The sequence below is a fragment of the Tetranychus urticae genome, chromosome 1 (assembly GCF_039701765.1).
Source record: "Tetranychus urticae isolate SD_2017Ah chromosome 1, NJAU_TeUrti_SD_1.0, whole genome shotgun sequence".
Taxonomy (NCBI): Eukaryota; Metazoa; Arthropoda; class Arachnida; order Trombidiformes; family Tetranychidae; genus Tetranychus; species Tetranychus urticae.
The window spans coordinates 19,499,283-19,527,006 of record NC_142958.1 but is presented as its reverse complement, the minus strand read 5'-3'; the positions used below and the strand labels follow the sequence as shown (position 1 = coordinate 19,527,006).

The window sequence follows — 27,724 nt, the reverse complement described above, 5'->3', positions numbered from 1 at the left end:
ATTGAAACTGACAAACTGATTTTATTTTTTGATAATTTACAATAAAGTATTTTCATACAAGATATATTTATTTCATTCGCTAAAATTTGATTATTACACAATAAATCGCAAGCTCAGACTACACCGCTTCACGGCTGACCTAGTATTAAACATTTGATTATTTATTTTCAATTGAAAAATTCTGAAAGTCGGAAATTTGGATGCACCGGATGGCTAGTATTATTATTGGAGTGACATTCGGAAGGACGAAGAGAACTTTTCTAAGAGACAATTCGGAGGTGGAAGTTTGATGGTATGGACTGGCATTTCGTTCAATGGCGATACACAATTAGCTTTTGTATCACCAAATAAAATTCAATTGATTATCCCATCGTATTAATAAAAATAACTTCGAGTTCATTCAATATGTAACCTGTGTGGATAAATTATGGGACTTTTACCCATACAAATACATTATAAAAAGTCCCATAATTTATCCACACAGGTTATCATAAATAAATTTCGCAATTTTGATGATAAAATCAGAGTATAAAGCTCATATGATTCAAAATAATGATGCGAATCCAATGCCTTAATGATATCGTATCTCGCCATACCTCGTAGTTAGTGTTTTGAAAACTTATAGTAAATAGTCATCCAGGGTCAAAATCCCACGGTAACACGGATTTTTTCATAGAATATTAAAGTGAAGATCATGTAAATGACTTTGCATTGCTCTGCATAGAGATTGAATGTTCAAAAATCATACCGATGAAAAAATCAAAAATTACACAGAAAATAAATTTTCAAAAGCACAATACATGATGACATTTCAAAAACCAGCAGATTCATGGCCAAAATCTTGTTCTCTTTTATACAATCAGATGGCATGAGAGTGCGTTAGCAGAATTATCTAATGAACATTTTGAATGCGCATTCCCTCAAGCATTCAGTGTTGAACGAGAAATGTTTAATATTTCAATAGTTAACCAGCATAGCTTAGAGTCTACCCAAGAACTGAAAACTTGTATGATAACCATAATCAGTTGAAATGGCTAAGAATGGACATGTTGAAAATAGTTTAATAATGAATAACCGATAAACATTTTTCATTCCAATCGCAAATATTATTGAAAAACAAAGTATGGATGAACCAAGTCAACATCAACAAGTAACATTTATTGAAAGTTGTTTAACCATCCAACTGGGAGTGAATTTATTTTTCATATGATAACAGTAAATCACAAAGGAACAAAATGTTGATTCACTTTTCATTTCATGATGAATGTTCATAAATGTTGGATTACCGATTAAAAGTAAAATTGATATCGACAGTTTAAAATGCCATTAAATGGCTCATCTTCATATTCATTTTCATCATCAGATTCATCAACTTTTCCATCAAAAGTGTTGCCCTTGCATCAAATTAAACCTGGATTATTGTTTTCCAACCAACTATGGGTACCAATTGCACCTTTATTGACTATAATATTTATATTTTATTCATCAATTGACCAAGTCTCATGCCGAGGAGGAGCAATCACCAGAGGCTCAGGCGGTAAGTTTCCATGAATTGTGAAATACTCAGATTGATAATGATTAATTTGGCAGTTGGAAAGGTTGGGAATGTACGACAAACCAGAAAACAAGAAGCAAGTCAACTATCAAATTTCATGAAAACTTGATGAGAGCAAAAGGAATGAAAATAGTATTCAAATATCAATGATTCAAAGCTCAACATGAACATAAAGACAAACGAAAACACTTTTAAAAGAAACAAAATCTTTCACTTTATTCAATCTCGAGTTTCATGATAAACTGCATTTTGTGACGAGAAAAAAGTAGCAAAATATATAAAAGGTTTTAACTTTAACTTTAGACTGATTTTACTCAACTTGCAACACTTAAGTTTCGAAAGCCAACACAAAGAAGCTTAGCAATGATACTTTTCACTTGCATTTCTTGAACTTGAAAGTCAAACCTTAAATATTCACATTTATCCCCATCAAAGGATATTAACGGTATATATCAAAGGTTATTCATGATGATTTAAATATTCATAGAAATGAACATCAAAGTTTTTCATCAGAAAATGTTTGACGTTTGATGAAATTGCAAGCGATGTGAATGAATGATGAATGCTAATTTTGAACATGAAAAAGTAAAGATTGTCTCAAAGCTAAAGAAAATGCTTCAACTTTTTTTCAAACAAACAGAAAAATTGCAAAATTTCGATTCTAAATAATTGAATACTTTCTGGTGAAGAGTAGAAAAGAACATGAAAGAACAGTGCCAGATTCAGTTAGTTTAAATCAAGAAAATTGATTGTTAGTCTATAGAGAACATTCAATTCTATAAAAAGAATTCAAAATCTCATACAAGATTTCGAACTTTTGACGTTTAAAGAATGCTGACGACCAAAAGTTTGACGAATCGGAAAAGTTGTGATTTTCAAAAAAAGATTTTGCTTTCTCTATGTAAAGACGAAAAACCACTTTCTGAAGACGCGAACGGAATTGTATTCAGCCATTGTGATTTCTGACTTCGAAGCATATTTACTTTTGTTTCGATTATCTTTTATCGAATGACATTGAAGCTGTTTAGATAATCTTGTTTTGATATATTTTGTTCAGCAAAATTGAACATTTAGAAGTTATTAAAAGATTGAACTGGAAAAGCCAGGAGTAATCAAAGTATCAAATGAAAAGCAATCTGAGTTTCACGTTCATGATTGCATTCGAGTAACATTATTTGAAACAATTGGCAATATAAGTCGAGATCAGGTTTACTAGATTAGAATCTTCCATTCATCTTTATAGATTAATCATGAAATTTCCCATCAAATACAATTTCTTCATGATGAAATTTGAGTAAAAAAGAGGATAAAAATCTTTGAACGAAAAGATTTGCAACTTTCAGGTTCAATTTCTTGCTTTTTTACAAACAACAAGAAAGTATTACATTTGAAAGTAAATTATGTCCTTAACCATAATCTGTACTTTCATAGGCTCATGATCATCATGTTGCTCTGTTTCTTGCAGGTTTACATTAGATATTTGCCTGATATACATTTGACTGAATCAACATTCACAGGAAATAAGGTCAACAATAATAAACTGAATCAATTGTAATGATATTATCAATACCTTTAAGCAAAGACAAGATGATTTCTTGTTTGATAAATGCAATACAGGGAATGAAATCAGTTTATCTGTTTCTTCTTATTTTCAGTCAAATGCTTTCCATTCTCTTAATGTTATCCATTACATGAGTCTAATCCCATGATGATGAAAATAAATTACAATAGAAATTTTCCCCCAAAAAGCAGATATTCTTTTGATAATTATATTGAGCAAAATCTGAAATTAATTGAGTGATATCAACAGTTTTCCTTTGAATTTTTTCTTCTAATTCAAGGATCAAACTGAATTTCAAGCTAAACAAGAAGATTAAAAGATGAAAATGCTATTAATATATTGTAATCAGTTTCACCAGTGAACATGATCATGAATGATAATATGAAAAAAGGTGAGATTCTATTGATTTATGAATATTGCATTTTGCTTCTGATGCTCTTATAAAACCAGTATAATCAACTCTCTGTGAAAAAGGTTGCTTAAGCTCTTTGAATCTCACTTGACGTTAATAATATGCTTTTGTCAACATTTCATGACAAAATAAGTGACACTCTGAAAGATCAGTTCATTTCGACAAAATTTTCCTTTTTTTTCTTCTCCTTTTTGTTCTTTCATCTTTAGCTTGAGTTATCCTTTGGAAGCTATGATTTTAAGGTTTACCTTTTTTTGTTCATCATCTCTGAAGTATTGAAGGCTCAATAAACGATGGTTAATTGGTTATCTTGAAGAGGAAAAATCTGTTTGTTCATGTCAGTTTTTTTACCATTTCATTGTTGATTTCAGATAATATAATTAGACAAAGTCAAGTTTATGGTGACATGAATATCCATTTAATAATTTGAGCATCAATTTATCATTAAACATTGTCTAGGGATTGGAGTGAAGTCAGTAAAGTTGACGTTGATAAGTTGATTACTGTTATTTGATTAGTGTTGGTTCAGCAAAAATGTGAAATCAATATGCAATTTATTATCCAAATAACTGTAAATCATGCAAGTCAATTGCTCGATTGAAAAGCTTGCAAACTGTAAATAGATGTTTGACCATTAAGATCATTTGAAAGTGCAAAAAAGCAACATTTCATTCCCAATCTGGAAAATGAAAGAAACTTTATTGCGTAGTAAAACCAGGTTCAATCGGAAAGATGATTATAATATAAATATTGACCGCAAATCAATATTTTTTCATATAATCTCAGAATTAATAAAGTCTTTCAAAAACAAATGATAGACGAACAGAATCCAAAATTTACTTGACCATTCCATTAAACTTGAGCATACTATTTAAGTTTGTTTTACAATATTGTATGATATTTCATGATGTATTCAGATGTCATTAAGTGAAAATCATTTAGTACAAACAAATCCATGCAAGAAATGCCCTTCCATTTTAGTCAATCTTCAAATCTTGAAATGAATTTCAAAGCTCAAAACAAGGTTCGATTGAGCATTTTTAGAGAGAAGCAAATTTCGACTGCAAAATGTTTTGCAAGTTAAGTTTTTGCTTGAAATTGCTTCAGAATGAACTGAGAAATGAATCGATTGTGAAATGCTGAACATCTGTTATATGACCGTCAACAGACACTTAATTACTTCACAAGAAGTGAGATCTTAATGAAAGTAACAAATCAAAAGACTAATAAACAGCATCATATAATGAATTGCAAAAGTTTGATATACTTAAACCTGGGCTTAACCATTCAAAAAGTAAATGATTTTGGCTATGCAGCATTTGCTTTGGACAACATTAAATTCATTGATATTCAACTGGAAAGCTTGCTGACCTTTCTGTTTCTCTTGCCTGGTTTGTCAAACTGTGTAGGAATGGAAGTTTGAAACTTGCAAAACTGACAATCCCATGAAATGATAATGCTTTTGTTCATTTGCTCAACAGGAGCCAAAGGACCTCATCGTCGTTACAATGAAAATGAAGAAACAGATACACTTGGAGTAATTCTGGTTGTTATACTTCCTGTTGCTCAGATGATTGCTGTTCTCACGATCATTGTTTTACTACGTATTTGCTATCGACGTTACTGTTCACCAGCTCGATCTATACTCCTTGGACCAACAAATGCCACGGAAACACCACAAGTAACCACAATCAATCACATTTCAACGAAGCTGATACCGTCCCAGTGTTGATATTGAACCAGTAACTGTTCAAACAAACCCAAACTAAATCCATGTAAAGTGCATAAGCATCAATGTTAGAGCAAAGACGAAAAGTTGTTTATTAGAAAAAAAAGAGTAATTGTCCTAAAATGATCAATTAATTTCTCGAACAAACAAAATAGATTGTTATTGATCAATATTTGCAAAATAATAGCTAAAAAAGATGTATCTAAATGTGTCTTCCACCTGTTTACATGTAAATATCAACATTATTACGTACAAAAATAAACATTTTAAGCAAAAGCATATTCTTTTCGTTTTTCAATTTCTTTTAAAATGCAAATCAAGTTACCAAAACAATATTCAAATTACTTGATGCTTAAAAGGTTGTTCAATTTACTCATCAGAATCAGTGATTTAAACTCGAAAACTGAAAGACCTTTAAGTTCATTTTCCAATTCAAGTCAGGTTTTCGTGATTCAATTTTTGCTTTTAGTCAATTGAACAGTTATTTAATGTCATTAAAGCCAACAATTGAACAAAGATCTTTAATGGACACAATAAATTTCATTGACCATTGCTTTGATTTTTGTTGGTAATTTAATTTTAGACAAAATCTCAACAATTTACACAATTGAACATTTTTCGGCACAAAATTCATTTCATTTTGTAATGTTGTTGAAGTCAGTTCGCAAAGGTAAACATTGAAATGTTAATTTCGATTGCAATATTAATGTGTCCAATTACCAGAGTAAATATTGAATTTTTTCGGGGTTTAATTATTTTTGCTGGTTTCTATTTTTTTCAGTGTTTACCTGAAAATGCAATTGGAAATTGTATTTTTGTATTTATCCGAAAAGACTAACCATTCTCATTTAGACCTTGTTTGTTCTGATTGTTTGGTTGCAGGTAAAGGCTAAAAGTTCATTGATAATCAAGAGATGACACAAGAACTAATATTAAATAAAAAGGCAATCCAAGAAATGATTAAGTTTACTTTTGAGTGAAACAAAGAAAATATTTTTGGACCTTTTCTTGTTCTTTTTTGTTGCTCAAAGTTGCAGTTTTGATGAAAAAAATATTGAACATCTAAACGCAATTACACTGACCGTTTGGGTTAAAGGTGCAAACCCATGCGCTGATATGAAAAGGATAAAGGCCAATAAGAAATATTAATAAAGTTTCGTTCGATGCTTTTTGTCTCATTTTTTGGACAAATAATGTATAACAAAGATATTCTGGAAACTCGAAGGCTGCGAACAAATTTGGTGAGCAATTTTTTCCTTCAACCATTTTCAAGTTGCTTTTTAATCTGGTTTTAAATTCAGTTTTTCATTCAAATTGGTTAAAAGGTTCATTTGGTGAATAAAAAGCTGCTTTCCATTGTTTTTAAGTGCAACTTTCAACAGTAAACAAATTGTATTTCAAGTTGTAAATTGAATTTTGTTGAATGGCTCTGCACTTTTTAAGCTCGTTTGTAATATTTCAATTTGCTCTTGTTTTCTATCAAATTCTTGAATGCACTCACACCATTGCTGAGACTGTTGATCTGGGTAAGTGAATGCTTTTTCCTTAATTTTGGGTTACAAAATGGTTCGTCTACAGTTATGCTTGTTTCAAGTTTGCATCCAAGTTTATTGGAAACAATATTGAACTGGATTGAGTCTAATATATACTTTTGATCCAAGAATATACAGTTTTGAAAGCTTCAACTACCAATTTCGTATGTAATCTTGGACTTGAATTTGTTCACTTTGAGTCTATTGTTATTGTCTATTGTTTCAATCTTTAATTAGTCGAGTCTTTGAGTTGAAAATTTATGTGAGTGTCATCAACGTTAGAAGAGTTTTATAAATGCTTTTAGTGCTTTTGTACTTTAGAGTTACAGCATTTCTCGATCGATCACTTTTCAACAAAGAATGATCCGCATTTAAGTTTGCAGCGTTTTAAACGTTTCCATGTTTACTTGACAAGGTCTCGAATAATAAATATAACGAAATTTAAGGTAAACGAGAAATGAACGAGAAAACAAATTGTACCAAGAAAAGATATTAAAGCATTTGTCGATGACTTTAGACAAGTTCCCGTAATGTTTAGTTAGCTTCTCGAAATGTTTAGACAAAATCTTATTGCAACTAAAACTAACCAAACCAAAACTAATAAAGTAGTAACTTAGTAACTCTTCTCGTTTTCGAACTCAATCAATTTTAGTTCAATTAGTTAGAACTGTAGAACAGTTAGTTTGTCTAGAACTGTGAAGAATCTTCATTTTTAACTTTATTTGCATTAAAAAGAAACAAGAAGTTGAACAAATAATTTTATTTGAACATGAATTTGCTTTACTTAAACTTTTGCGGTTCGAAATTTCATTTCTTGTTGTACTTTTAGATGACAAACTTGGTCTTGAACAGCAGTACATATTCAACAATGGCTTCTCATTGGATCAAAGTGATCCGGATGAGATTCATTTCCATGAATCCCTGGCACTGTTACCTGATCTAGTTAATGTTGGTAAAAGAGCAAAGTCGAGTAAACCTCGAAGATTGAGGAGTGGATCAATGGATAGATCAAGATACAGAGGAACCAAATTGAAAAAGTTTCCCGAATCCATGAAGGCTGGTGACATTGCTCGACTTCTGATGGAACTGGCTGAGAGACGAGGAATCTCGTATAATAACAAAGCCATTCGCTATGGACTAAGCTAAGATAATTAGAGAACAGTTTTCAAGAGTTTAATTTAAAATAAAATTCTGTCTAAAATTAACTTTAATGAACAAATGAATTATTAACAAAAAGAATCCAAACTTATCTTAATAAATATCTCATTAATTCAACTTGAAATTTCATTTCATTCATCATTTGAATCTTTAATTACAATTAGATTTGTGAACATTTTTCATCTTAAATTCATTATTCAATAAAAGGTTTTACTTTTAGAGCTTTTAAGAACTTTTAAAATGACAACTTTTCAGTTCCTTTTCATAAATTCAATTCGCTTTTACTGAAATTTCATTTATGATGGAACAACTTTGATTCGAGTTTTGATTCGAAATGAAATTATTTCTAGAAATTCAATCATTTAGCTGCTCTTTAAGGCTTCAGAATTCAATTGAACAATAATTCTGCTAAGTGAAGTTTTCACCAAATCTTGACCTTGCTTGACTCAAACTCTGATTCAACCTTTACTTTCGATTCTTGACTTTACACAGAATCTCTCATTAACTTGATAACTTCATTCAACTCCAAGTTTGTTTTGTTTTTACCTTTCAACTTAATCTGAATCTTTTGAATAAACAATTCTGATTCTCATGCAAAGTCTTGTACCTTTTACTCCAGAATAAACACAGATTTTTCATTAGCCTAAACTCGTTCAAACTCAAGATCAGTGGTTAAATAAAATAGCCACTCAACTTGTCTATGTTTACCTACCTTTTCAACTTTGCAAGATCACTTTATGCTCTTTAAATGCAACAAAATCTGGATGAAAAAAGAGACCAGAATTTCATGGAAAAAAGAAGAAAAAGTTTCCATTGCATCAGATTTTCTTTAGCTCTCAAGTTCAAACCTTTTGCAACTTGAATCAGATTATCAAATGTTTCTAATAATAAACTCGATTGCCAGTTATTTACTCGGATTCAGTTCTTGATTCGATCCTCTGATACAATGAGCAAATAAGCTTGAGAAACATTTCATTAAATCTCTGATAAATCCATGAATATCGTAAATCGTGCAATTCCAACTAATTTTGCTAATATTTTATTGAATTTTTTTCTTCTCTTCATTTCTAATCAAATAATTATGATTTTAGTTCTTGGGAAGTATTCAGAATTCAATACGAGATTCTTTATTCTTTGCTTTTTCTTGTTCTTTTCTTCTTTTCTCAATAAACTCTTGAACTTGCTCAGATTAAGGAATGAACTTATGGTATGAATAAAGTCGGATCTCATGTTGTTATGACAAACGATTCGAGAAATGTCAGACATAAGGCAAAACAAGGGACGAAATAAAGAGAGTGAAGTTACGGATAAAAGATGAACTGCAACTTATTTGAATTCATAGGGAATCAGATGAATTGATGAAATTGGATAAAGACATGAGTAAAGTCGAATAAAAGAGGAAAGAAAAACGTTGAAATGATTAATGACCATTGGGAACCAAAAGAAATGTTATCATAACAGAATAATCAGTGAATCATTGAATAGCGAGAGAGAAAAGTTGCTTTTCTTTTCAGGTTCACCCAAAAGCTAATGATAACCTGAAAATTAATAATCAATTTGTTTCAACTTCGAATCAAACTCTTTCCTTTTTTCATTACCTTTCATTCAAAGTAAAATGAAAATAAGAAACAAACAAATATCAATTTAATCAGTTTATTTGTTCACAAAAGATCCATCTACAACTTTAATTATCATGAATACAATTTTCGAACAACTTTTTTCGAAAATAAAAAACTTTTACAAAATGTTCACATTACAATAGTTTTTGACTGATCTGTTATACAACAAGAAATTTCGATACAAAAAAAACAAAAAATCTTTCTTTCGTTCGTAGCCTTCCTTTAGATTTCAAATTGCCATCAGTCACCCGAATCTGAATCTTATTTTTCGATGGATTTTCGTTCACTTCAAAGAGCTTCTATACGATAAACTCCGAGTAAACTTAAGAACTCAAATGATTCCAGAAACTTCAGTCTTTACTGTTGTCTAGATGATTCAGGAATGACTTGGAATGTTGAGTTATTTTAATTTCTCGGAGTTACATCAGTTTACGAGTTTTCCAGTTAACAACAAAAGGAAGTAGTTAGTAAGTTAGATTTAGATTTTACTACAAAAATTAGATTTAATCGTAACTCAGAAAGATTCAATAATAGAATTTCTGGAAATTCAGCTTCAATTAAGCATTTGGAATGTTTTTTACACAAATTATTACAATCATTTCCTTTTATGTACAAATTTTATGTAAACGGCTTTTGTTGTCGCTTAATTACAATGAGTAAATTGTATAAAATAATATTCAAAATGATTGGCATCCGTTGTAAACATGATGAGAGCAATAATAAAGAGTAAAATTTTTTCTTCTTTTCTCAGTTTTTGATATGATTTGATTTATTAATAACAATAGTTTGGTGTGACCGACTGATTGGGTTGTCAATGAATTTTACCTTCAATGAACCTGTCAAGGAACAGAGGTAAACATTGTTGGTGTTGATGGTGATGATGATGTGAAACGATATGACGGGCTACAAGGTAAAGGGGAGGATTGAGAGGCGGGCAAAGAGAGGTGAGAGAGGGAACCGAGTGAGACGAGATAAAGGGAACCATGATGATGGGATGATGAAGCGTTCAGCGGTGAAGTTGAGCACAATTTTGAGCCTTCATTTTCAAACTCTTTTTTGCTTGCTGTTCAAACCTGTTGACGAGATAAAATTAGTTTTCAAATTGACAGATCACTACAATTGTACAGTTGATTGCTTAACTCGATCCGTTATTTGATCGCACAACAAACACACGAAAATATACAAACATTTAAACAATCATCAGTTTCAGCAAATCATTCAACAGAATTGTGTATCAATTTCAAGATGATATTAGGATAACTGTTCAACTGTTCAACGAGTAAAGTAAAAGTCAAGGAAACAAAATTAACAATCATAATTAATTGTTAATCAGTAAATAGTTTCCTCTAATAAAAGTCTTTCAATATTTACATTGTGTCTGCTTTATCCATTTACATTTAAACTCTTCATTGCTGGTAAATGCCTGGATTACATTCAAAACCTTTAACCATGATTCTGGTTTAATTTGGTTTCATTGTTACACATTCACCAATTACAAGTTTAACCAGATTTCACCTCATATTTATCATGAAATACCCTCTCTTCTGGAGACTTTACCTGTTAATCTTAAGTGCCATTTCATATACACAAGGACATGTAACATACATTGAACCTCGATACCCATTAAAGGTAAGCTCAAAATTTGGGTTTTCACTCAAGTCCAAATCATCTGTTGCTTTGAACCTTTCAAGCTTTTAATTTGAATCCAACTCCAATTTATCAACTAATTTATCCTGAATGCTGTTAATTACAAATATTTTTACACTCATGAAAGGCCTTTGGAAAGGCAATAATTGTCATTCAATGTTTAATGCAAACATTGTGCGTCTCATCGCTTCCTGACTTTTGGTTAGCTTGTCTGAATCATGAAACATGCTGATAACCATGTTAAATTGAATTAAATTGAATAATGGAATGTTTTGAAGAAGAAAAAAGGTTTTCTCTTCTCTTACAAATTAATAAAACAGGTCAATGGTGCATAAATGCTCTTGAGCCTTACATGCAACTGGATCGCCATTTCAATACAATAACGTTTGTCTTTGAATTTAATACCAAATGAAATTTAAAATTCAATTGTATTGAAATGAAGCTGAAAAAAAGGTAAAAAGAGTTACAATAAGTTGATTCAGTTAGTGATAGTTAATAATAGAAAGATGAACGTAATTTCATTTAGCTTTTTGTCAATGTTAATGTAACTGTTAAGCAAAGTAAACCAAGTAAAACCATTTACTTTGAGGTAAGAAAATGAACGTTAAATTGTCATCATTGTGATTAACATTCATGATAATGATGAACCATTCGTAAACAACAATCGATGAAAATATATATTTCAAGCAACAAAAGGGACAAAAGAATGAGTCTTTTCACCGTTTACTTGGTTTCAGTGAAATTATCATCAAACTGAAATCTAAGTAAATGTTGACTGTACTTTTGTTGCAATTTAAACTTGAACTTAACTTTTGCATTGGAGGATAAAAAAAGCATGGATACAAAACTGAGGAGAAAAAGTTTCATCTTGAAATGATTCTACTGAACCATTGAAAAGACTCTTTTTTTCACCATATCATTATTATTATTGTTATCATTACCTTTTCACTAAATCATCATTATTTTCATCATCAGCCATCATCTTGATTGTCAAATCTTCTGTCAGGTTAGCAATGAAAATCTCATTCACTTCCTTCTTTATATTAACCTTTTTTTTGCCATCCTTTCCATGAGCTTCATTTTCATCATCAGTTTCATCGTTGCCATTCATTTTATCCTTTGGAGCCTTTAACCAACTTTTATCTAAACGCTTCATTAATTTACTATTTATATTACCAATCAAATTTACCTTTCATGTTGGTTTAAATTTAATCGCATTTCTATTATTTCATTATAATCGTTATTTGATCAGGTTTACGGTGCGAAACATTATAATGATAATAATGAAATAAGCCTTTTCTCAACCATGAATATTTTCATCAATTGTTTTGTTTGGCAAATTCATCTTTTTCATCTTCAATTACTTCGATTGTTTCAATGTTTGCATCTGTGGTGAAAATTGAAACTATTAATAATATGGTAAACATTAGAGTTGCATTTTGATTGTTTTTCAAGTTGACTTTGGAATCAAATCGATTCGAAAATTTCTCTGTGAATTTATGATTGAAACTTGAAAGATTTGAAATAAACAGCAATTTTCTTGGCTAACCAATGAACGAAAATAGCTTTATCGACCAATGTTTCAAGTTCAAGTTAAAATGTTACAAATAGTAATCAATTAATCTAATAATGAAAGCCGGATGAAAACCGAAACTATCATTTATGTCAAATATTGAAGTGAAACTCCAATTAGCCTGATTCGTCTGTTCGCTAAGGCTTTAATCTATTGCAGTGAGAAAATTTAAATTGAACAATTGGCCTTGATCTTGAAAGTTTCCGTCCATCATTTGATCTCAAATTGGGTTAACAGTGTTTATGTAATAATAAGATACTTTTTTCTGTAAATTCACCTACAAAGTGCTAATTATTAGCAACAATATTGATGAGAGTTGGTTTTATCACATTACTGTAAATATACATTACCAGTGAATGTTAACGATGAGAAAGTGGATACCAAAAAAACTGGTTAAACTAAATGTTTAATTAGTTTGGTTAATATGCACTATTTTTGACCCAATTGTCTCCTTATTGCTGTTGAATATTGTCAGGTAAAATTGGTATTTGATACAACGAAAAACCAATGAGATGAAAAGAGGGGAAAACTTTCTCTTTTTCCTCCTGCTAACCCAACAATTAGTTTAAGTTGATTAAAGGCATTAACGATGATTTGAATAGCATTTGGTTGATTAACGAACCATTTAGAAAAAAATAAGATGTGAATAATCGGCTTTTAAGGTTCCTCTTTTTTTTCTTTGCTTTTGATAACAAACCCATCAATCTTTTATCCTTCTATTCACCGTTTTTTTTTTGTTTTTCATCAGCATCTTTATCATTAGTATCATTATCCGCTTAAAAACTTCTTTTTCATCATGTTTTTCTGCTACCATCACCATTATAAACAAAATTTTGAGCTGTTTTCAGTTTCATCTTTTCCAATCCTCTTTATCCTCCATTTTTTACATGGTTCCTCCAAAAGTACAGATGTTTTCGCAGAAATCAAACTTGATAAAAAACAGGTTAATCGCATCTCAAGCCTTTGACTTAATCATCAGTTTTCAGGTTCTAAATATTGTATAATCGAATCAGGTTGGAATACTTGGCTTCATTTGTTCGACTAACGGCCATTCATCTTAATAATATCTTGATAACTTCAATTTAGATGATTTAGGTGATTCAGGGTTATGCTTGGGTCACAATCGATGATGATTCAGGTGTAATCACTTAACCGTTAAGTTTTTAAATTCCTGAAATTTAGTAATTATGTTTGATTAAAGTGAGATGAAGGCTGGCCAATCATTTGGTGAGTTATGGTCCTCTATCGCCATTGTTAACAGCTTATATACTCGGGTAATTACAAACGATTAACACCAGCAAGTCTATTTACACTGTTTATCATCAACGAAAATTACTTAATAATATTGTTTGCTTATCGGTGCCTGAAGTAAATAACAAAGAAAAAGTAAACAGTTAGAATGAAAGACAAAAGTGTACCATAAGAATGGTGGAAATGATCATTGATAGATTATTCTATTCACTATTGTATCGATCGGACAACATATTGAATGAACATAAACAATACATGGTGATACGATACAAGGCGAAATGAGCATACATCAACTCTAGTTGTAAATAAAATATCGGTTTTACTTACTTAAGTAGTACACATTGAAAAACCGCGTCCAATCGTATGAGGTTTATGGCTCATTGAAGATGAACAAATTCAAAAAAAATAAAGCAGATGAAAAAGTTAGTAAGAGCTTTAGCAGTAAAAATGACATGAAGCGAAGAAAATTTGGCAAACTTTGACTCGGCGAAGATGGTGTATATTGATTTTTTGATGGTTTTCTCTCCATAAAGGGCGCAAAAAAACAAGACGAAATAGGTATCAGGTATCACAAAAAGTTGTCCAATTTATTGAACCCAATCAAATTGATTTATATTTTGGTAACCTGTTTAAAAGAGATTGTTTCACAGGAAGTAAAGAGCTTCTTATTGTATCAAAATTTGAAAAAAATTGAGCTATTAAGCCAAAAAATAGATTAAGATGAGATGCAGATGAAAGAGCAACATACTGTAAAAGATTGAATTAAGGCAAAAAAAATAAATTTTGCAACCAAAACTCAGAGGTACAGAAAAAAAACGAACGAAAAATGATATTTTACTTACGAAGGTGATTTTCCTGGTTAACCTTTTATTGTCGACAGCGTTTCAAACGTATTCGGATCATAATATTTAACCAACGGTTAAAATGGCAACCTAATCACAAAAATGTTTCAAGAAATAATAACAATTAACGTTAAAATAAATGTAAAAATGATAGTCTCTCAAACTAGTCGTTTAAATTTCCGTTGTATTAACCTTTAATTAACCAGTTTTTACCAAAGACCAACTCCGGTTTACCCAATTACCCAATTTACCCAAGTTGCCAAGGTGACATTTACTTTTCCTCCCCTACCGTTTTTTCCCTTCTTTCTAGTCTCCCATTGGTTAGCCATTGGCACCATTGGTTTCAAAACAAGTTCAAAGGCTAAATAAGTTTCTTTGTTTTTTTTTGTAAACCATTTTCAAGAATCTCTTTTGAAAGATGGTTTTTGCTGGTAAATTTAATCTTTTACAATTCTTTTTTTAATTAAATGTGATATTTTAATCAACCTTTGACGGTCGGTGGTTGACTTGGAGTTTTTTTATAAAATTTTTGTTCCTAAACTGTGAAAAAGAGCTTACAATATTTGAAGGTTTTTCTCACCGTGTCATCAACAGTATATTTTAAAAAAAATTTTATTAATTTATTGTTACAATGGTTAAACGATGCAGAGTGGAACCATCACCAGTAGCTTCAACATCTAAACAGCGTGATCAACGATCACCATTATCGGCTATCCATTCACACCGAATTACTCGACGTTCAGCTACCAAGCAAAAGCGACTCTTGGACTTTGCAAATATTCCCATTGATTTCAATGAATTTGCAGCTTTACTTACGGAAACTGTTGGGGAATCGGATCCCAAACAGTTTTTCATGAAATGCTTTCACATGTTTCTCATTTCAAGGAATAACAATAAGAAAGATGAAAGCATACCTGGACCTGGTGATCAGAGGGAAAAAAATCATGAACCTCAAAGTACAAATCAACTTGTGAATCAACTAGAAAGTCAAGATGAAAATCAGCATAAAAATGAAATTAAACATGAGACGACAGAGGTTTTACATAACTCTGAAGACAGCGAAAATGAACTGTTAGAAATGGTTGTCAATGGACCAGAGGGCGAGCTAAAGGTTTATTTCTATTACCTTGTTGATGGCAAAAAACTGGATGACACGGAATACGAAAGTTTCTTGTTCAAACTCAATGTGGAAAAGATCAAGCTTGGTGTTAACTTTTATGAGTGTGGCTGTCAAGAATGTCTTGCTAGTAAAAACCCAAGAACTGGTGATTTTAAAACCATTACTCGACATCAACTGTTGACCTACAATGCCAAGTTTTCTTGCAGCTTATGTGAATATCTTACCCAAGAAAAATGCAATTTCATGAAGCATTTGGAAAGACAACATACGATGAAGGTTGTCCACAGAAAGAAATAACACAATCAATTTTGAACAATCTAAGCATTTTAGCTCTAAATTTGGAATCTGGATTTATCAAATTTAACCATAAGTTCCAGTTAAATCAATTTAATAACTCATATTTATTCACTTTGGCTGTACATTCTCATTGTCATACTATTGTAAGTCATTATTGTTTAGTAGCTAAAACCTTTACATAGACCTTTACAGAACTATATGCATGGTACCCGTAAAATACTGGATAATCTATATTGAAATTGTGAATATTGTGCTCTAAATTTGATTAAAATTAGTAATCTATCAACATTGAATCGATTTCCCGTACGTTCATTTGAGTTCAAGTACATAATGTTCATCAATTGGTTCCAACCTCTGTGATTTCACCTGTGAATCTATTTGGATACCTTCAAACCTATTGTTAACATTTCTAGACATCAACTCTAGAAGTTTCTTCGTTAAATGTATTTCTGTTTCCTTTCATTTATCATTTTATTCATATTGTTATCCTATTGTGACCGAGATATCTGACAAAATTTTTAGTGCGTGTCCATCTTCCAGGATTATGGGTTAACCTTATATCAAAGAAGAAGAGAAACGAATTCAAGATTGCCAGCATGATTTCCTGTGCTTTGCTTACTTCCATCATCAACCTAAAATAGTAGCATTAGTAATGCTAAAAATGGTAATGATAATGGTCAACATAACGTTTTGTTGGATAAAACCAGATTATTTCAACAGTAAAATGGAACTGGTCATGAGTTACTTTCTAAAACCTTCATTGATTCAACAGCTACCAAGAAAGATGGTAACGCACATTGGAAGAAACTCTTCAAGTTTACATGCATAATTAGGTTGATCACGGGTTTTCACCAAATTTTATACTCAACAATTAGTGGTAGACAGTTTAACGCGTCCATCAAGCTGTTGATTTTCAGGATGGTTAGCAATTTTGGCAGCAAAAATTCAACATTTCATTACAACTCTTCATAGCCATCATCATTATCTTCATCAATTTCAACAGTTTATTTTACTCACTCTTAAATAACCATGTACATGAAATAAGCAGTAAAAGTAGTGGTAATAACTGACCTAAACCTAACAAGCATCAAGTTTACCCAATTTGGTTGTTGACTTGATGATATTGATGATTATGGTGATGATGCTGATGGTGGTGATGATGATGGTGATGATGATCAAGTGAATCTCTTAATGATCCGATTCAGATTGATGAAGCTTACCCTTCATGTCTATTATAATAATGATTTTCTTTCTTGTTTTATTAACCCAAGACTTGAAGACCAATAATTTACTTAATCATTTACTTAATCTTACCTCCAATTATTGGATTAACTGAAAGAAAATTTCCATCTTTTGTAAATCCTCTTATAAATCTAAATATTTACTCGTTGCACCGAAACTAACAGTTAAATTGGGATAAATTCCAGTTTAATATTTACCCAGACAAATTCATTATTCAACCTTAAAGTTGAACACAATTTTCACTTCAACCATAATAATTCGAGTAAAACCGTAATTCCTTTTGTAAACATTACAAGATCACAACATTTACTCATTTTAATTTAATTTAAATCCAACCTGTTTTAACCTGAAACTTGAAACAGAACAATATTGAACAATCACTCTTAATTGTGTCAATCAAGGTCCAATGTTAAAATGCATTTTATCTAGTCAAATCTTGTATCTAAAACCATGTGTTTACTTGAGCGTAAAATGAGCATTTGCCTGGTTCATTCTTGTTAATTCAGTCGTTTTTTTGTGTTTTTACCCTACGATTCAGATTTAAAACATTGTTAAAGCACAAATGTGGTTAATGTTGCACAAAAATGTTGCTCTGGTTGTGGTGAAAAAAAGAAGAGAAAAGCTCAACTTAGAATATGATGAACCGAAATGATGATAATGATGATGAATAGAGGAATAAAGACGAAAAAACAAACTGAAATAAAATTTGAAATTTTATCATTCTGGTTGAGCTGAATAAGCTTTTACTCAAGTGTTAAGAAAGAAGAAGGAATTCAAATCTTGAAGCTTTCAATATTTGTAATCTAATCAACATTTCCTATTCACTTTTTCCCTGATTATTCACTTAAATGTAAATATACAAAAGACAACCGTTACATCTTATTTGACAATAAAGGGCTCCATAAAGGGTAAAGTATCAATTAAATCTGCTTAATTTGTTGCTTTCAACATTTCTCCTCAATTCCATGTGAACTTGGAAAAAGGAAATGATCAGAAGCAGAATAATCTACGAATGTTGATTATTAAAGTTGTGACATACAAAGAAGCATGATTAACGGTTTCATCTTAATGAATTTATGTGACAAGCTAAATTGCAACCATGTAATGTATATTAATGGGCCTGGCTTGGGGAAACTTCAACAGATTGTCCAACGGATGTTGTCGTTGTCTTAAATTACTTGCCATTCAAGTGTTCAGCAAACATGAAAACGATGAACTAAATGGGCCTCAAATTTAATAGTGTAAAATTCAATTTAATTTGAATCATCTTATTGTTTCATCTTTTTTTACATCCATTTGCTTTGTTTACTTTCCTCTTGCTTTTGTCAACGTGACTTCTTTAGTTGGAAATGGTAAGGAAACATCAAGTGAAAGAGGCAACAATCAACATTATTCCAAAAAAAGTGTTTGCTTCAATTCAAGTAGAATCCCATCTCTTTCCTTTCTTGATCCTAATAACATAAGAACTTTTTTTGTGTTGAAACCAGAAGCTTATTCGTTGAAACTAGCTTACAAGGTTACTCATTTTCACCATGAACACAATTACGAAAGCAATGGGATCGTTAACAGCCCCATGGTAGTCTTAGACACATTGTTGTTGATTGCTTTTCCTTGGAACCAAAAGTAATGGATACCTTGAATTAACTGAAAATAATTATAGATGAAACGCAAAATTAGTAACTTTTCCTACGGTTTCTGCTCCTGTTCCCTCTCAATTCGATTACCTTTTTTTTCTCAAGAAATGGTAAATACAATGTGTATGATTCGAGTTGCTTTTCCTCCTTTCCAGCTCAAAATGAAAGGGTGAGTATTTGAGCAGAGTGACCATTAGAACTGATTGACTAAAACTGACATGAAAATTGTTGTTACCATTCAGACACTGGTAATTATGAAGTCAGATTTCAAACAAGATTGGTCTCTGCATAGCTTGGTTTCAGCTTCAGCTTCTGGAGATGGCTTTGAAAAAAATAAACTTGAAAGGGCAATGATGTGTGGCTTGTGGTATCATTTTTTTAGATGCTCCTCTTGTCTTGGTGAGCTTTTTTGATATCCGTTCATCCATTGAATCAAGAATTTCTGTTAAAGTTGCGAGAAAAGAGAATAAGATTGATAAGATTTTGATTAACATTGGTTAGATATTTTTTTCAATCTGTACCCATAGATTTCCGAAACTCATGGAAGATGATGGATGTAATAATGACAATTTTTGTGGGTGAATGTCATGAAATTTGATCTCATGTTTTCTCGGCAAAATTAACTTAGTCCATTAAATGTTTTGAAGTCCAGTATAACGAATTCCATAACGAATAGTTTTTCCTAAAATGTATGAATTTTTTATGAATCCAATTTTGTAAACTCTGCAATAGAAGAGGAAAATGTAAATTAGTATTAGACTTGGTTTGAGCATATAATTTGACAAGTGAACAAATGACAAAATTGTGAGCTGAAAATCTAATGAAAAATGCCTGGAGTATAAAAATTGTAAACCATTAGAAGCTATTGTTAACCAACTCGGCATTTATTTTATCTCATCATCATGGAAAGTCAAAATAAATAGATAAGAAACCATGATGAATCGGTATGATTTTCACCTACCAATTGAATGTAATGGAAAACCGTATTCCCTTTCAAGTTCACCAAATTCAATGATCAATTGAAGATTCAATAGAATTGAACTTATTTTTGCTTGACTCAACATTTAACTCAACTCAAGTCTTAAAGCTAAAGAAAGAGCAAATGATTCCTCACTTCGAGTGGAAAAACTCAAAGGTAAATTGTAATAGAATCAATTCTATCAAAAATCTGTTGAGCATGAATGGATACTGACAATTTACCATTAGGATTAAGCCTTGAACTTTCAGTAGGCTTACGAGTTTATCCATAATTTGTCAATTTTTTATTCTCCCGGTGGACCAATAAATCTAGTTTTGGTATGGTGGGCCAACAATAATGTAACAATGTATCACAGCGATCAAAATAGACTCTAATTGAATAGCGGTCTTCTCTGAGTGTTCATTCCTTTAGGGTTACACACTTTTGGTTCACCAGTTTTGACACAGTTTGAAGGATTGCTCATAAATAAACAGCATTTCACTAATTAATTGGACTCAACTATATCAGTAGTTTCACATTTCACTCTTTAATTAAATCAGAAAAACAAAAAAAACATAAAAATAGCATTAATTTGATGACAATTTATATTTAATTGAGAAAACAAAAAACAAATTCAATGGTTATGAAGGGTAAAGGCAGTAATGAAACTCGCTTAATGCTATCCTTGGGGAAAAGCCTTAAACTAAAATTGGCGGAAAAAATCAAGTGTAAAAAACAGCCAATAAAAAAGCTTCCCCATTGTATTGCTTTCAATTTACGTGTTACTTTTATGACAATTCAATTTTATTGTTAATTGTTAAATGTTTAATTTTGACAATTTGTCCAGCTTTTCAATCACTCCAGACAATCAATCAATGCTTGTCGCCTGACAGACAATCAGTTTAATTGATGAGTAATAATCGTTTAATGAATTTAAGTTCAACCCTTCTTTCAACTTGTGCTTCCTTGAGTTGGTCATAAGATTCAAAGAGATTTCACAAAATCATCTGTTACCATCCTTAAATATTATCAATTCAAGCCCAGAAATTGATACCATGTGCTTAAAATTTCCTCACTAACCATATCCATCACGTTTGTTTTTAATGTATTGAATTTACCGTTGCAAAAATGGCCCAGCTTAACGATTATTCAGTCATTTCAACGTTATTCCACTATGTTGACATAAATGCCTTCTTGCCAACTAGATGCATTTTAGATGGTTAATAATTTCAATTTTAGGAATTACGAATTACAGAACAACTTTTTCAGAATCTATAATTTCTCCTGACTCAGCTGACGACAATTAAACATCACTTTTCTTTGACGTATTTTCAGTGGTCTTCAATTATGACATACAAAGTGGTCTTTTAATGAAATTTCCAGGCCTACCATCATTTACTGTGATTTATTAGATAAGTCAACTGGTTTCACATAATCTACAGTAACTATTCTGGCATCATGTTCCATGTTTGAAGAAATAAGTTATACATTAATTCAATTTGAATTACTTTCAGTTACTTGAATTGGATTCAAGTTAAAGATAGACTAAAGATAGACTGGATATTTTGGATATTATCTGGACATGTCAACTACATGGAAATGTATTGATGTTTCCAAATCAGATCAAAACATAAGTGATCTCAATTGGTCACATAGAGCATTCTTGTGGGTGTCTTAATGATGGATAATGACAAGTTGAATGACACAAGAAATGTCAATCAATATAGAGATTTACACCATTTTCATCTTGATTTGATGATCATTATAATAATAGTGATCCAATTATTCAGAATTTCGTGTTACAAATTAGTGTCTTGACGTTTGTTTGTTGAATTTTGACGGTAAATAGTTGAGTAAGATATCAATTGTTGACTTGTTAGCTTTTGCTCAAAGTTGCCATCCATCACCTGATAACTCTTACTCTTTCACACAGCAATTAACATTCTTTATCTTTATTTTCTCAGGGAGAACGATCACCTCCTGGATCACCTTGGCCTCTTCCAAGAACATGGACCCGAATGACATTACAATATAGCTTAAGTCCTGATCATTTTGAGCTTAAATCAAATCTTAATTGTGAAATCATTGAAGCAGCTCTCCTACGTTACCGAGGCCTCATCTTTATTGACAGATCCAAAACCATATCACCCAAACACAAGGAACTTGAATCTCTCAAGGTTCATATCGATGACACTCGCTGTGGTTACCCAAAATTTGGTGATAACGAAAAATATAGCCTTACCATTCCAGATAAAGATGCCAGTGCCTCACTTAGAGCCAAAACAGTTTGGGGCGCTCTTCGCGGTTTGGAAACATTTTCCCAGCTTGTATACATTGACGAAAAAACTGGTTATTACCTAATCAATTCAACTCGAATCGAAGATTGGCCAAGATTTTCGTACAGAGGAATCATGATTGACACAGCTCGCCATTTTATCCCAATGAAAGTGTTACTAAAGAATCTTGTAAGTTATCATTTTCGCCTAAACCACAGCCTTTAATAATTTCACAGCTTCTGAACATTTGAAGCGATGAAAAAAATTTCTTATTCCATTTTAATCCTGTCTAGCAGCTGAAATTTACCTTGAATAGATTTCTCGACTGTCAATGAATATTATCCCGATCACTTTGCTAAAGCTATTCAACCAGACAGAGTCAGCTGTTGAGCTTCCAGTTGATACAATTAGGCGACTGTGTTTACCAGAGATTCATCTAAATGCTTCAAATAGTTGGTTCAACTCTTAATTTGGTTACTATCTTGTAGATTATTAAAAATCAATAGCTAAAGAATGTGTTCTGAATACCAATCTTTGTCTTCGTAAATTAGAGTCCTTAGAATCTATTTGACGTCAATCTCACAAAATTTCGACTAAACTGTATAAGCACAAAGTGCTCTTAAATGAATGAATCAAAGTCAAAGGCGATAGAATGCAAAAGTGATCCAAGGAAATGCTCGTAGATAAAGAAAGGTTAAATGGTGTAAAAATGTGTTTCCAGTGAAAATAGTTGAATGTCTATAATCTGGTGAAAGTATCAGTAAATTAAAGTCTAATTCAGCTTGCCTCCCTCATGACTCTTCATCTCAATCTGCATCTTCTCTGTCTTCATCTATTATCTTATTCTCTTCGTCAGTATCATTTCCTTTTCTCGTCTTTCTGTTCACCATTATTTTTCATCATCACTCAACAACAACAGTAGCTATCAACCCAATAATATAAGCTTGTTAACAACTAATGGTCCTTACTTTTAACCTGAAAACTCTTGAAATATATTTCTGCTTACTTTTTCCCTTCTCATCATCAGTACTTAAGCTTTACTAAAACTTGAATTCACTTTACTATTTTTCCCTCAACAACTGAGTTTTCCTCTGCTAATAGGAAATAAAAACTGATCCAGTTTCTCCTAATGCTATTGCTGTGTTTTTCAAGTTACAAGCAAAAATGCGAGTAAAAACTCATAAAATTATTTCTATTTTGACTAACCATCAACAATCTTATGATGAATTTTTCCTTTCCTCCTTTTCAAATCATCATCTTCATCATCATCATCAAATATCACTTTAAGTATAATCTATCATTTATTTCCTAAATTTTTCATTTCTCTTTCAATTCCATTCTTTTCAATCACTTCTCTCAATGATATTGATTTCAAATATTACTTCACATATCCTTTCATTGTTATTAATATCAACCTGTTCAAACGTTTGGTTACCGTTGAATCGAGCAAAATTTCAATTTCTTATTATAATTGTTGTATTATTACTGTTCCAGAAATACATTTTTCAAATTAACATTTTTTCTCTGCTTCTGTATTCTTAATAGGATGCTATGTCTTGGAATAAATTCAATGTTTTTCATTGGCATATTATTGACGATCAATCATTTCCCATGGAGAGTAAAGTTTTTCCCAATCTAACCAAATTGGTAATAAGTTAATGATTAATTATTTACACTGCTTTCAATCTAGTAATTAAGATGAAAAGTAATCAAAGGTTAACTCGCTGTAGACTGTATGAAGTCAGCTGTCAGCTTGTGTAAGCTTTTGTCTTTTCATCATAATTTCCAGATTCTAACCAATAAGTTCAAGATTGAAAGCCTGGTTGAACCTGGTTTTTCAATTCTTGTCACATTAATTTGTCAAATCACTTATTAATTTTTGTTTCTTTGTTTTTTCAGGGAGCCTACAATGATCGACTAATTTATACCCAGAAAGATATTAAACAGTTGATTGAATATGCAAGGTTTCGAGGAATCAGAGTTATCCCTGAAATTGATACACCAGGACACACCAAAGTAATGGGACGAGCATTTCCATGTAAGTTATGATCACGACGAGGATAAGATGCAAATCATCAAACAACTAAACATTCAATCATCATGCATATGCAATGTTGATGAATGGTAATGAGCAAAGCCTACTTTGATTGTATCCACATTGATTGTGTCCACTTTCATGTGCATAAATTATCTTTCAATAAAGCCTGGGTTTTCTGGAAGAAACAAGAAAAGGAAAAGATGAAGAGGAAAAATAAGAAAAGGCTATTTTTTCAAGCAAAAAATTTATCTTCATGCTTCTTTGGTCATTCTATTTTGATGTTCAGCTGAACTTTACTTTCAACCTTTTTTATCAGCAGATTCATTCAAAGCCTGAAATATTATGAAGCATTAAGTATAAATATCAATGTAAATTAACCTTGCCAAGTCTTTGCCCAACTAGAGTTTGAATTTTATATTCAAAGCTACCTGAAAAAGTCCTGAAAGTTTTAGCTTACAGTTCGATTCTTCTTTTATTGTAAGAAATTATTTTTATTTAATATCAGTTTAACTCGATTCCTTTGTTGATTATATCATTTTATCAGTGAAACTTTCTTGTATTGTAATGGTTGATTAAAGCGTTTCCTCCATAGACACCTAAACTCGAATTGATTTTTTCAATACAATTTCCCATTCTTATTAAAATATTAATAAATTTCATTCCAGATAAACTGTAAGATATTATTCAACCTTTTCATCATTTTCTTCCTCTCCTTGCCTTAGATCCAGATATTATTTATGTGGCAAAACAATTGTTAGTATTTAATTGAAAATGTTTCAAACTGTTTTTGACAAGTTGACAACTCAATCAAAAAAATTACATTTAAAGCTTCATCTAACTCATTTATTACCGACAATGTTTCCAATTTCAGGCCATTCATGGTTAGATTGTCAGTTTAATGTGAAAAAAATATGGTAATTGAAAAAATTGTGAAGAAAAATTAAACATTTCAATTTTCTTGTCTTTAACCTAAAATCGAAGCTCGAATTAAATTGAACCAACTAAATTATGTCAACCAATGTAAATTGTTTGACTTTAATTTGTGATTTAAATTACTTTTCCTCAACTGCAAGTGATTCAACATTGGCTTCCATGATTGAAATACATTATTATTTATGTTCCTTTTCAACTTCCATTAACCGTTTCCTTTAATTTCTTATTTAATTTCAGCTTTACTGACAACTTGCTACGATGGTGACACTCCTGCTCAATCCGTGTATGGTAAACACTCGTCCCATGAAAATTTAAATCCTGCTCGAAATGAAACCTTTGAAATACTCCGTCAATTGTATACTGAAGTTAAAAACTTGTTTCCCGATGATTTTATCCATCTGGGTATGGATGAAGCTTATTATGATTGCTGGAAAAGCAGTCCAGAGATTCGTAATTTTATGGATACAAAGCGTTTCACGGAAATGAAACAAGTTGAAAAGTATTACATTGACAGAACCCTTGAAAATATCAAAAGCCTGGGCTATAAATACATTGTTTGGCAGGATCCAATTGATAATAATGTTACAGTAAGTCTCATCTCTTGGAATGAAAATGAATAACATCAATCATAGATTTATTATCCAAAATTAGTTCTTTTAAAACCTTTAATTTTATCTGTTTTTTTATCAAGATTTCTAAAGATGCCATTGTTGAAGTTTGGAAGGGTGGTCCTCATCATGAAAAAGACGGTTGGAAAAGACATGTCAAGGAAATCATAGCAAGACGCCATAAAATCATCTTGTCTTCGTGTTGGTATCTTAATTATATTCATTATGGTGAAGACTGGCGAAGTTACTACAACTGTGATCCTGTTTTAGGTGTAAATGGTAACAATTAACATTATTTGAACATTATTCATCAATCGTTCCAAAAATGTTCAAACCTAACTGATTTTAACCTTTTTTCATTCCTTTTATCGCTAATCAAGCAACGGACGAGGAAAAGGAATTCATTCTTGGAGGAGAAGCTTGCATGTGGAGTGAATATGTCGATCAAGTCAATTTACTCTCAAGACTGTGGTAAGTTGACATTTCCTTTTGTCTTGAAATTGTAAATTATTTTTATTAATTTTAATTTTATCTCTATTTTTTCGCAGGCCTAGAGCTTCAGCTGTTGCTGAAAGATTATGGAGTCATCCTGGTGATACAAATGACTCTGATAGTGCACTTTTCAGACTTGATGAACAAAGATGTCGAATGCTCAGGTATAAAGATCAATTGGTGCTCTCCAATTGTCCCATTTCCTGTCCTTTTCCTATTTTCGTGCCATTTTTTCATTAATGTTATTCAATGCAAAAGTCCCAATTTACTATCTTTTATGTTGCATCAATTGGCTTTTCAATTGATTCACATCCTTGTAATATTAATGCCATGAAATCTGCAGTTGCTATTATATTTTGTGCTAATTTTTTTCTGTATATTATTCTTTCTTTTCATCATAGACGTGGAGTGGAAGCTCAGCCTTTAACAAATGGATATTGTGGCTCATGGGAGTTGGATCTTCAATTTGGTGCCCTTGATTCATCCTCCATGCAAATAGTCAATAACCAGTCACTGTTTTTATCCTCTTTTATTCTGTTAATTTATTTCGTTACAGTCTTCAAGTCATTTTAAATAAAACAAATAGACTGTACAAATGTTAACAAAATAGTCGTTATCAAAATCCAAGCTCAAGAAAATGTTCTCATTAATATATTTTATGGATAGTCAAATAATATCGATGATTTAATCCAGGGTTCAGTTATCACCAAAAGATTAACCAAAATTTGCAAAATTTACTTGCAATATAAATAATTAAAGTACATTGATTTTAAAAGATAATTACTCCGAAGTCATTCCTCTATTGGTAACCAACCAACTCTTGAACAATCTAATCTGTAGTTTAAGAGTATGGTTGAAAATTCATTCTCAATTAACTACTCAATTTGTTAGGCTGACTGTGTAATTGAAAGATAAATTTCAAGAGCAATGAACTCAGCCAGAATTGTTTGAATACATCTGTAAGGGATCTACTCTAATCTCTTTTCACTTACAGTTTCTAATTTACAGTTAAACCCTTTAGCATTTCCCTCTGGTTAGCATTTACTGTTGGCTTTTTCATTAGTTTTGTATAAATAGGTAAGGTTACGTATTAATTATTTATGAATACTTCTTCAATTGTCTAAACAAAAGTTAATTAACTATTCGAAGAGTATGAGCATATGATCTCAACTCTCTGACTCTTAAATTAATTGAGTATCCTTTAATTTTAACATTGTAAATTTACGTTTTACGGTCACCTACCAGAT

General features: G+C 31.2%; 3 protein-coding genes across 5 annotated transcripts; all 3 read left to right on the top strand.

Annotated features, from left to right (window-relative positions):
- Window positions 1-969: 969 nt before the first annotated feature.
- LOC107372003 (uncharacterized) lies at window positions 970-5,536 on the top strand. Its single transcript, XM_015940146.3, has 2 exons — window positions 970-1,537; window positions 5,010-5,536. The coding sequence occupies exons 1-2, from the start codon at window positions 1,321-1,323 to the stop codon at window positions 5,258-5,260; spliced, it is 468 nt and encodes a 155-aa protein (XP_015795632.1). The 5' UTR covers window positions 970-1,320; the 3' UTR covers window positions 5,261-5,536.
- A 902-nt stretch (window positions 5,537-6,438) lies between these two features.
- LOC107372051 (uncharacterized) lies at window positions 6,439-8,064 on the top strand. Its single transcript, XM_015940192.3, has 2 exons — window positions 6,439-6,783; window positions 7,619-8,064. The coding sequence occupies exons 1-2, from the start codon at window positions 6,681-6,683 to the stop codon at window positions 7,933-7,935; spliced, it is 420 nt and encodes a 139-aa protein (XP_015795678.1). The 5' UTR covers window positions 6,439-6,680; the 3' UTR covers window positions 7,936-8,064.
- A 2,484-nt stretch (window positions 8,065-10,548) lies between these two features.
- On the top strand, window positions 10,549-27,257 carry LOC107359110 (beta-hexosaminidase subunit alpha). Of its 3 annotated transcripts, none has more exons than XM_015925557.3 (9): window positions 10,549-11,195; window positions 22,095-22,595; window positions 23,952-24,053; window positions 24,306-24,444; window positions 25,615-25,964; window positions 26,069-26,264; window positions 26,366-26,456; window positions 26,534-26,641; window positions 26,879-27,257. In XM_015925557.3, exons 1-9 carry the CDS (start codon window positions 11,094-11,096, stop codon window positions 27,048-27,050), a joined length of 1,761 nt encoding a protein of 586 aa, XP_015781043.1. In that variant the 5' UTR covers window positions 10,549-11,093; the 3' UTR covers window positions 27,051-27,257. The 3 variants fall into 3 exon arrangements, with proteins under 3 accessions (XP_015781043.1, XP_015781046.1, XP_015781045.1); XM_015925560.3 differs by lacking the exon at window positions 10,549-11,195 and adding an exon at window positions 20,886-21,971; XM_015925559.3 differs by lacking the exon at window positions 10,549-11,195 and adding an exon at window positions 20,894-21,983.
- Window positions 27,258-27,724: the final 467 nt, after the last annotated feature.

Bases quoted from the DNA above. Each gene is read 5' to 3' on its own strand.
- LOC107372003 (XM_015940146.3), top strand. From the start codon at position 1,321: ATGCCATTAAATGGCTCATCTTCATATTCATTTTCATCATCAGATTCA. The intron at 1,538-5,009 runs GTAAGTTTCCAT...TTTGCTCAACAG, and splicing joins AATCACCAGAGGCTCAGGCG to GAGCCAAAGGACCTCATCGT.
- LOC107372051 (XM_015940192.3), top strand. From the start codon at position 6,681: ATGGCTCTGCACTTTTTAAGCTCGTTTGTAATATTTCAATTTGCTCTT. The intron at 6,784-7,618 runs GTAAGTGAATGC...TTGTACTTTTAG, and splicing joins TGCTGAGACTGTTGATCTGG to ATGACAAACTTGGTCTTGAA.
- LOC107359110 (XM_015925557.3), top strand. From the start codon at position 11,094: ATGAAATACCCTCTCTTCTGGAGACTTTACCTGTTAATCTTAAGTGCC. The intron at 24,054-24,305 runs GTAATAAGTTAA...TTGTTTTTTCAG, and splicing joins TTCCCAATCTAACCAAATTG to GGAGCCTACAATGATCGACT. The intron at 26,642-26,878 runs GTATAAAGATCA...TTTTCATCATAG, and splicing joins CAAAGATGTCGAATGCTCAG to ACGTGGAGTGGAAGCTCAGC.